Consider the following 10,103-nt stretch of genomic DNA (forward strand, 5'->3'; position numbering starts at 1 on the left):
AGCATGAGATATTCACAAATCTAGACTAGATGTGTTTTAAACAAAAAGAGGATGAATGAAAGACCATAATGGTGAACTTACTTCTCTAGCATGGTAAGAAAATGACGGTAAACGAAACTAGCCAATTTACCCGTTGAGAGGATACAGTTTGAAAATACAAGTTTTTTCAATTATATGCAATATTGCATAGAACGAGAAACAACGAAAGGGGTGTACTGTTTTACATTTTTCTCCGCATGCACACGCGTGAGGTGTCTGACTAGAAACCTCTACGTGAATTGGTTTGTAAAAAGCCCCTACGAGTTTTTGCAATGTTCTGCCTGAGATGGTGATAACCAAAAACATTAGGAACTCAATTTTTTTCCAAATGCTGAAGGTAATGAAAAAACAAACTGAATTTCAGTAGTACTGAAGTGAAATTCAGCCAAAAGCTTAACGTGGAGAAAGGTGCTAACTTCAGCTTTTGTGCATAAAATCACTACCATAAGCTACAGAAATCATGATGTCCCAGGAAACTCATGTCATTATTACTTGGAAAATAAAAAAATCAGCTGCAATGCATACTCAGATGAATCCTCCAATTCATTTGAACTCGTTGAATCCGATCCCGGTTGAACATTATCTGTGCAAGACTTGATGATCTTAAACTTAAGATCGTCGTCTTTCTTGTTCTTAATTCATATTTCTCCTACGATTCAGAAAAATATAATTAAGAGAAACTAAAACATAACCCCATTCCTCAAATAACCAGGACTTTCACAAGATTTGAGGATAATTAGATATTCAATCTCAATTTAAGTAGATTCCTGTATCTATTTGGATTAGAAGCCATATGAAATCTACACCACAATGTTCCCACGATGATTACGGTGGCTCACCCACCTGCGTAGAATAATATGGAATCAGAAAGACAAATCTAATCGAGGAAAATATCACTTAAAAAACAATAACATGAATCTATCGGTTCTAAATCACCTTGTGAGCATCTGCATCGGTGTACTGATGGGCAGTGTCATACGAGGACGCAAATCCCTGTGATCTAAGAAAGTTGTAAACATGACTCCTCTTGCTGCCATTCCAGTCGCTGAAGAAAACAAATAAAAACAAGAGCATATCATCATGTAATTAGGATGAGAACGCTACATGTCACAGTAAAAGACTTGAAAATAGGCATACCAACAAAGTAAGATTGGCAAGGGATTGAGTTTATTCTCTCTTCGATATGATTCCACGTGCTGCAAAACACAAAATGCGGAATTGCATGAGCAACCAATAGAAAATAAAGCATCTCTAACAATGACATGAACAAAAAACTGATCAGTTCAACTTACCTGACGTAGAGTCTCTAAGCACAAACTCGAATTATGCGGGAAAAAAAGTGGGTATCCGCTATTAGAATTTCTTGGCGTATATCACTGTTCAAACATTGTGAGAAGGGGACAATCAGTTCGACGTGCAGTAGCCGTGCCAGACGGTCTCCGAAATCATTGAAAAGCAGAGCATTCAAGAGACCCATCAAATTTCAAGAAGAACAACTTATTATAAAACAGGCTGAGATTAAAATTTTTCTTCTGAATTTGAATTTCCAGTAGTGACGCTGCTGGCAAGATTATACAATAAATAAGAAAATGTCTCCTACAATATTTCTTTCCATCTTTTCAAATACTCGCGACTTCTATCCAACTCCTAACTCCACTCGCATTTGAAATTATGGTGTATTATCCAACAGGAATTGATACTCAACACAAATACTCGAACCGAAAATCCGATCACACATGCATCAAACTAAAACAAGAGGACCTATTTCTAAGATCTATAATCTCTTCCAACTCATTAGACCAATCACAGAATGTTATCTTACAACAATTATAATTATAACAATCAAAAAGCATAAAAAACAAGAATTTCTCATACCATCACCGTGATTATTCGTCCAAGAAAGCTTGAAGTTTACATAACCAGCATCTTCCAGCCTCTCATTATAAATTTTCACAAGCTCCTCATTCCCAACCAAGAATTCTTGCAACACCCCACAGACCACATACAACTTGAATAACATTGATCAAATATCCCATTCTATTAATTAATAGTTTTAACTAAAACCACAGCGGAGAAATTCAAAACCTGGAGGTAGATAATAGAAGATCTTTCATACAGTAACCAATCCAAAATCCTCTTGTTCCTTCAGCCAATCATCTTTAACATCGCTTTCTCTGCAACTGGATCTTGCTTTCACCCGTCGTTACACAAATTACGAAAAATAATCCAGCAAACTTTCCATTGATTTCCGATAATTTGCCATCGACTTGGAGCAAAAAATCAGTGCGATGGAGTTTGAGTAATATCAGCGTCAAATTGGGGATCTTGGTGAGAGGAGAGGCGGATAGGTGAATATGGGTATGATCCGATGAATGAGATGGATATTTGTATTTTAAGTGGGATGATCCGTCTCACCGTGAGACTGTTTCACGGGAGAATCACTCAATAAAATAAGTTTGCTCTCCCTAAATTACACACCTTAGGCTCCCTCTAAATATGATAATATCAGTTTATAGTGTTTTCATCAGATGTGGACAACATTAAATAAATAACACCATTCATCAGGTAGCAAGAACACTAAAGAATTAAAACACTTCTTTTGATTAAACAGAGCAAGCAAGATACACATCCATAGAAAAAAAAACCGAATTAATTAAACCATAATGAATAAAACATAAAACACTAGATATTTTCTTCTGCCTCATGAGCTGTGCCTGAGGGTCCAACTACTTCTTCAACAACTTTCTCTGCAACTTTCTCATGAACTTCTCCCATTTTTTGTCCGAAAGAGGCAACTTCAAGAAGTAGCTTGTACTCAGTGACTTGGTCGGTATAATGAGCAATGAGTTCTTGAGAATTCAAGATCTGAAACTCAGCAAACTTTATATAAGCATGCAAATACGCAGTAGAAAACATCACATACTCACACAGAACAGGAGTTGCTTGAGCAGAACTTGCTGTCACAGAGTCATCCTTCCATGGTAGATCTATATTTCTGTTCCCTTGGAGTAAATCTAGGACAATCTTGATCAACGGACTTGCAACAGACAGAATAACATCTTCTGCTATAAAGCCCTGAGATTCTAACAACCGAAAGATCAATGAAGGGAACGGGATACTAGTTGCCTTGAGTCAACCATTTGAAAATTTTAAGACAGTACGAAACACTGTCTGACCAAATTTGAAGTAAGTAGTATGACTAATAGAAAAAAGGGCCAGAGCTTGACCCCGAGTCACAATTTTTGAGTTGGTAAAAAGGGTCCAATTCTTCACAGCCACTTTGTGGAGAATGGAGTAAAAAGAAGTAAGGTGAGCTGCAGAAAGTTGTTGGGAGCCAGTAGGAAATTTATTCACAATACCTCCAGTAAGAATAGTAGTGATGGCATCCAAGTCATACTCCTCACTATCATCAAAATTATCTGGAGTTCCATAGAGGCTAGTGATGGCAGAGGGACGACTGAAGTCAAACACACGACCACGCACGAACACTCGACCAAACTTTGGGGAATCTTCATTCCCAGTAGACGAAGTGAGATTACAATAGAATTCCAAGACTAAAGAAGCACAATAGGAGGTCACACCCGTGACTATGGCAAGAAATCCGCGGTCCACAATAAAAGAAATCATGTGATACTTGTCAAAGGACACATAATCTATGTTTCTTTCCTTAATCAGCCTACGAGATTCATACACGGACCAGAGAGATGCAACATCAGAAAAGTAAAAATGATCAGAGAAAGAGTTAGGGAGATCAAACCCATCTTCTGAATCAATGTTTTCATCATCAGTTTGAGAAACATCGGGATCTACAGCATTAGACTCCTCATGATCTTTAGAATGTGGCTCGGACTCAGCAGCATAAGAGGAGTCAAAAGAGGAACCGGAAGACCTGGAATCATTTGAGGGTCTATTTTCAGCAAACTCCTGAGCCATCTCGACATCAAGCTCGTCTTCAGATTCAGCAGCAGGAGTATATGCATTTGGTTTTGATGATGACCCACCATCATTTTCAAATTCGCAAGGAATTGGGCAAGGGACATTTCAAACTCATCAGAGTCAACCTCCTTAGAAAGGGTTGCAGCGACAGTGGTGGATTTTGGTGGAACATGATGAGCCAAGAAGATCCAAAAGAGAACCCAAGAAGAATCCGAAGTATTTTAATTAAAGAACGAAGATCACGGGCCGTTAGTTTTCTAGGAACAAGTCAATAAATAATTTGTTTTATTTTAAATAAGTCTTGTAAATAGTTGTGGAGAGCCGTTAGTGGCTTTGAGTTTAGGATTTGGTTGTTATTTTCTTTTTTATATAAACTCCTCTGTTCCAGATGGAGGAGGCAGGATTTTGAATAAAAATTATATCTTCTTTTATCTTCTTTGTGGTTTATTCTCGCTCGAAGCAGAATTACATTTAATATAAATTTTTGTAGTCTTTGGTTGGGACCTATCATTGGTACCAGAGACAGGTTCTATGGCCACTAACAGGGAAAAGATCGAGAACCTGGAGGCTGGGCTTGGAGGGCTCCAAGACAGCTTCAATAAGATGGAAATTGGCATTTTGGGAAAGCTGCACCAAATGGAGGATTCCATTCAAAGAATAATCGAGGCACTACTTTCCAACAGGGATGCCTCCAACAACAATATCAACACTCGAAACAGACATTTTAACACCAGTAAAGATGGATCAGGATCACGAGATAATTTCGATGGAGGCAGGCCATTGTTTTCCTCACAGTTGGCGAAATTGAGGTTTCCACCATTCTCCGGGGATGATCCTACAGAATGGTTCACAAAAGTAGAGAGTTCTTTGAATTCCAAGGTACTGCAGAAACACAAAAGGTGGCATTGGCCTCTTTTCACCTTGACAGTGAAGCCAACCAATGGTGGCAGTGGTTACGAAAAGCATTTAAAGAAGAGGGTCAAGAAGTGACCTGGAATGTTTTCCATGATGAATTGTGGGCACGGTTCGGTCCGACGAAATGTGAGAATTTTGATGAAGCACTGTCAGGGGTCCGAAAAACTGGATCATTACATGACTATCAAAAGGAATTTGAGAGGCTGGGAAATCGCGTACATGGTTGGACAACAAAGGCATTGGTTGGAACATTTATGGGTGGCCTCAAACCAGAAATAGCTGATGGCATCCGGATGTTCAAACCAAATTCTTTAAAGGAAGCCATTAATCTTGCTCGGATGCGAGATGAACAACTAGTTCGCCAAAGGAAAACCATGAGATTTCATAGCAAATCTACGGTTGATTCTTCGACTCCGATGAACATCCAGGGAGCTTCCCCTATTAAGCGGCTCACATGGGATGAGATGCAAAAGAGACGAAACCAAGGATTATGTTTCAATTGCGATGAGAAATTCACCCCGGGACATAGGTGTAAAGGGCCACAACTTCTACTGCTAGAAGGCAGAAATGATAATTCGGATGACAAAGACACCGACGGCTTCCTTGACTCCCATCCACAAATATCATTACATGCACTCACCGGGTGGACGGCCTATAAAACAATGCGTGTAAAGGCAGAAATCGGGGCTTATCAAGTGGTGGTTCTAATCGATAGTGGCTCTACTCACAATTTCATCAGTGAAAGAATTGCCAATATCTTGAAACTGCCAGTAATTCCTACTGAACCATTCTGTGTTAAGGTGGCAAATGGAGGACCCTTGAAGTGCCGAGGGCGATTTGAAAATGCCAGAGTAGTACTCCAAGGTATTCCTTTTACTCTTACCCTGTATGCCTTACCACTTATTGGATTGGATATGGTGCTAGGGGTACATTGGTTGGAACAACTAGGTTCAGTGGTGTGTAATTGGAAACAAATGACCATGGAATTCCGATGGAATAACCAACACCAGCGGCTTCAAGGAATTGATTCCCAATCGGTTCAACCCGCTACCGTCAAAGCCATTTCCAAGGATATTCGCCAAGGGAGTTCGATGTTTGCTGTGTACATCCAGCCAAAAATTAACCCTTCTTCATTGGACATTCATCCTGAAATGAAAAAGTTACTCGATGAATTTTCTGACTTGTTCCAAGAGCCCACATCGCCTCAAGGAAAATATACATGCAGCAAATAATCGAATGAAACAACGGGCTGATTCTAAACCAAGAGACATTGAATATCAAGTGAGTGAATTGGTGTTTTTAAAACTCCACCCCTACCGACCGTAATCAGTCTTCAAATGAGCTTCCCAAAAACTGGCCAGTCGCTTCTACGGCCCATACCAGATCGAGGAAAAATTGGGAAAGTTGCCTATAAACTACAACTTCCCGTAGGCTCTCGCATTCACCCGGTCTTTCATGTGTCATTGCTTAAAAAGAAAGTGGGAGACAACATGGTAACCAGCACCGAAATTCCACATGTTGCTGAAGATGGTGAATTCACTCTTGAACCAGAAGCAGTCTTAGACAACCGTTGGGTCAAAAAAGGGTCCAAATTCATTGAGGAAAGCTTAATCCAGTGGAAGACTCTACCATTGGAGGATGCAACCTGGGAAAATACGCAAGAAATACATGACATATTCAACACTTTGAACCTTGAGGACAAGGTTACTGTCACTGGGGCGGGTATTGATGAGCCAAGAAGATCCAAAAGAGAACCCAAGAAGAATCCGAAGTATTTTAATTAAAGAACGAAGATCACGGGCTGTTAGTTTCCTAGGAACAAGTCAATAAATAATTTGTTTTATTTTGAATAAGTCTTGTAAATAGTTGTGGAGAGCCGTTAGTGGCCTTGGGTTTAGGATTTGGTTGTTATTATTATTTTTTTTTATATAAACTCCTCTGTTCCATATGAAGGAGGCAGGCTTTTGAATAAAAATTATATCTTCTTTTTATCTCCTTTGTGGTTTAATTCTTGCCCGAAGCAGAATTACATTTAATATAAATTTTTGTAGTCTTTGGTTGGGACCTATCAGAACAGAGAGCGGAGATTGATCATCACGGGATGATGAAGCTTTTTGAAAATCAGAGGTGGTGGCAGCTTTAACTTGATGCTTGGAATGACTCACTAACTCAAAGTTCTCATCATGAGAGTCATCACAAGAAGAGAAGTCCGGATCAAGGAAAATGTAGGGCAATATGACTCCCCCGATTTAAATCGCTTGGACTGGGAGTAGTCAGGGTTATACCCAGCCAATCGCTTGGAGCAACGTCGAATTGCTGTACTTGGACTATCTTGTTAAGTAGGGAAAAATCAGGGGGATTTTCCACATCTATCTCATTCCTGGGTTCTCCTGGACCAATATCCTCAATAGGAACAGGGGGTTCCAGAAAAGGCACCACAGCCAGAGGTGGCACATATTCTTCTGATGTTGGAGCCTCGAATGAGGCCACATTGAATTCGTGTCCCATCTCCGATCAAATGGCCTATGGATCAAAATTAGAGTCTGCCATTGTTATGAAGAGTGAAAGATGGGATGTGCAATGAATCGCGAGGATTATCAGCGAAGAACACAACTGAGAGGGAAATAAGATATCAACAAAAGTGATGAAGAGGAACCCTAATTACCCAACTTAAAAAGGATTGTATACACGATAAAAGAGCCGTTAAGCAACTCAGACTCAAGATTCCCTCAAATTTACCTTATTTAAGGCACAATAACGGTAAAATGGGCAAAGTCAATTATGAAAATTCGAGAGATTTGAAAAATCATTAACAAGGTAATAATCTAGCTAACTCAATATCCGATATTCCCAAAAATTTAGAACTCCTCAACGCATATAACATCACTGAAATTTAGATCCCAAAGGACCAATTTTTTGGTTAATTTGATTTTCACCATTTTTTATAAAAAGAATACAAAAGAACTTCACCAGTTTAATTATTCACGAAATAATTCAAATTCATGAACTATGGATGCCTAAAACATAATATTGATTAGTAAAAATGCACAAACAATGCATGAGATATGGTTACAGGTGTGATGTTTGCATCTGATGTTGGTGACATCCTTTGGAAACACGTTTTTAAAAAATTGAGAGAATATTTCACACTTGATTAGCCATTTTTCTTTATTTGTTCAGAAGTGGTAGCCTGCACACTGAGAGAACAATCTTCAAGGGACTTCCTCAGGTAGCTTTTTCTTTTTTCTTCCAAAATTTGATGTGTTAGACAATTGTGTCAACACTTCAACTATCAGCAATCATTTAATTTTTCTAAGTCACTTTTCACATGGAACATGATCATGGAGTACACAATCATTCCTCAATTTCTTTGTGACTTAATTGAACTATTAGCATGACTTAGTGTGTTATAAAATTTTTTAAACAGAAAAACTACTGAAGAACCACTTAATGACCATAATAGAGCAAACAAGACACTGAACAAAGTGCATGAAATAAATGCAAGATGCCTATACTCTTATGAATGCACATGCATGCTTGATGTTGTCCCGATATGTTGGAAACGTACCAACATCAGTGAATGATTAAAGTGAACACATGCCAAGAGATTTTTATAGATTGGAAAATCTCTCGAAATCCAATGCTTTTGTAAATATATCAATTAGTTGATTGTCGGTACCAATCAATTACATACGAATCAAATATTTTTCAACCAAATCATGAATAAAGTGATGACTTATATCAATGTGTTTTGTAATACTTGGAAAATTAAGCGATCGATCTGACCACATGCATGATATTTAGTTGATTGTTTTAAGTTTAAAAGTTTAAATTTTTATGTGTTAGATTTAAATTATTTATTTCTAATGTTTAACATATTTTTGAGATTTTTGAATGCTAGAAGATGATGTTTGGAGGTTTTCAGGTGAAGAGATACCCGGATACAAGTTGAGGTATTAATTTCATTTTATTTTTAGTTATTTAGTTGACGAGGGTTTTTAGTCTAATTAATAAAAATAATTTATTTAAATTTTTAGGAATAGACTGGTTAGTAGAATTTATGTAATCCGTAGGAGAAACTTCATTTTAATTTAATTCGAACTGGGTTAGTTGAATATTAGAACTTTTATTCTTTTATTTTACCTGGACTGAGTTGGTAGAAAATATTAACTAAAATTTATGTTTTTGACTGGGTTTAGATTTTTATTAGAAATTTGATTAAATAAAAGATTAAGAGTGTAAATAGAAAATAAAAGAAATTAAAAACAAAAAAAGAAAAGAAAACAAAAAGGTATCAGACATGAGAAACGAGAGAGAGGGCAGAGAACGTGAAAGGGAGGCTAGGGTTCTTCTTTAAACTTGAGAATTCTTGGTCCTTCCATGTTCCGGTTGATCTCTGATCCAAGAAAACGTTTTCCAGATCATCTGTTCTTTGATAAAAAAAGGCAAGTAAAAACCCGTTTCTTTCATGTACTGTTGAAGTCATATAGATGTCAAATGATTTACGATGTATTTTTGATGATCTAGATGTATATGTATGAGATACACAAAATACATGATTTATAAGTGAGTATTATCAAAGAAAGTGATGTTTTGGGATTTTGTTTTTTTAGCGTATCAAAGAAAAGTGAGTAAATATTTTTCTATGTATTTTTGTGCTATGTATGATTGAGATCGACATGTTTCGAAGCTATTAGGATATTACCGAGTCGAAGCAAAAATTTATAATATGTTATATATATATATATATATATATATATATTTGTTATGGCCATATGTGTGACTTGTGCATGCCTTGTGTGTTGTGTGTGATCGTGTCTCTGTGTGTGATGTGTGTGTATTTTCCAGCATGTGTGTGAGTGTATTTTTGTGTGTATTTGTGTGCTGTTGTGTGTATGCGTATATGTGTGTGTGCGTATTGTGCGGGTATGTGTGTGTGTAGTGTGTGTGAGTGTGTATGGGTTTTTGGTGGGCGGTGTTGTGTGTTTTTGTGTTCTGAATTTTTTAGAAAAGGTTGAGGTGAGGTAAAATAAATTTTTATGGCTTATGGTGATGTTACGATGAAAATTGACGACTTGATGGATAAGGTCTTCGGGTCATAATGTGCCACCACTTGAGGTTGACGGAGTGTTGGATAAGACCTTCGAGTCATAATACTCCTCCACTAGACGAAGTGTGGATGTAGGCTTTCAGGTCATGATGCTCTTACCATG

The 10,103-nt window shown here is 37.7% G+C and overlaps 1 protein-coding gene across 3 annotated transcripts; it reads right to left on the minus strand.

The window, feature by feature from the left end:
- Positions 1 to 290: 290 nt before the first annotated feature.
- Positions 291 to 4,503, minus strand: LOC140863443 (uncharacterized). Of its 3 annotated transcripts, none has more exons than XM_073266874.1 (7): positions 3,399 to 4,503; positions 2,156 to 3,122; positions 1,915 to 2,047; positions 1,332 to 1,415; positions 1,177 to 1,235; positions 976 to 1,084; positions 291 to 882 (listed from the first exon to the last, which is right to left on the minus strand). In XM_073266874.1, exons 1-2 carry the CDS (start codon positions 3,970 to 3,972, stop codon positions 2,722 to 2,724), a joined length of 975 nt encoding a protein of 324 aa, XP_073122975.1. In that variant the 5' UTR covers positions 3,973 to 4,503; the 3' UTR covers positions 291 to 882; positions 976 to 1,084; positions 1,177 to 1,235; positions 1,332 to 1,415; positions 1,915 to 2,047; positions 2,156 to 2,721. The 3 variants fall into 3 exon arrangements, with proteins under 3 accessions (XP_073122975.1, XP_073122976.1, XP_073122974.1); XM_073266875.1 differs by having other exon boundaries at positions 1,915 to 2,019; positions 2,125 to 3,122; XM_073266873.1 differs by having other exon boundaries at positions 294 to 882; positions 1,915 to 3,122.
- Between the last annotated feature and the right edge of the window lie 5,600 nt (positions 4,504 to 10,103).

The sequence above is a fragment of the Henckelia pumila genome, chromosome 4 (assembly GCF_033568475.1).
Source record: "Henckelia pumila isolate YLH828 chromosome 4, ASM3356847v2, whole genome shotgun sequence".
In the NCBI taxonomy this organism is placed as follows: domain Eukaryota; kingdom Viridiplantae; phylum Streptophyta; class Magnoliopsida; order Lamiales; family Gesneriaceae; genus Henckelia; species Henckelia pumila.

Excerpts from the sequence above, each read along its gene's own strand:
- LOC140863443 (XM_073266874.1), bottom strand. The coding sequence starts at position 3,972 with ATGGCTCAGGAGTTTGCTGAAAATAGACCCTCAAATGATTCCAGGTCT. Across the intron at positions 3,123-3,398 it reads CACTACTATTCTTACTGGAG|AATCTCAGGGCTTTATAGCA; the intron begins GTATTGTGAATA and ends TTCGGTTGTTAG.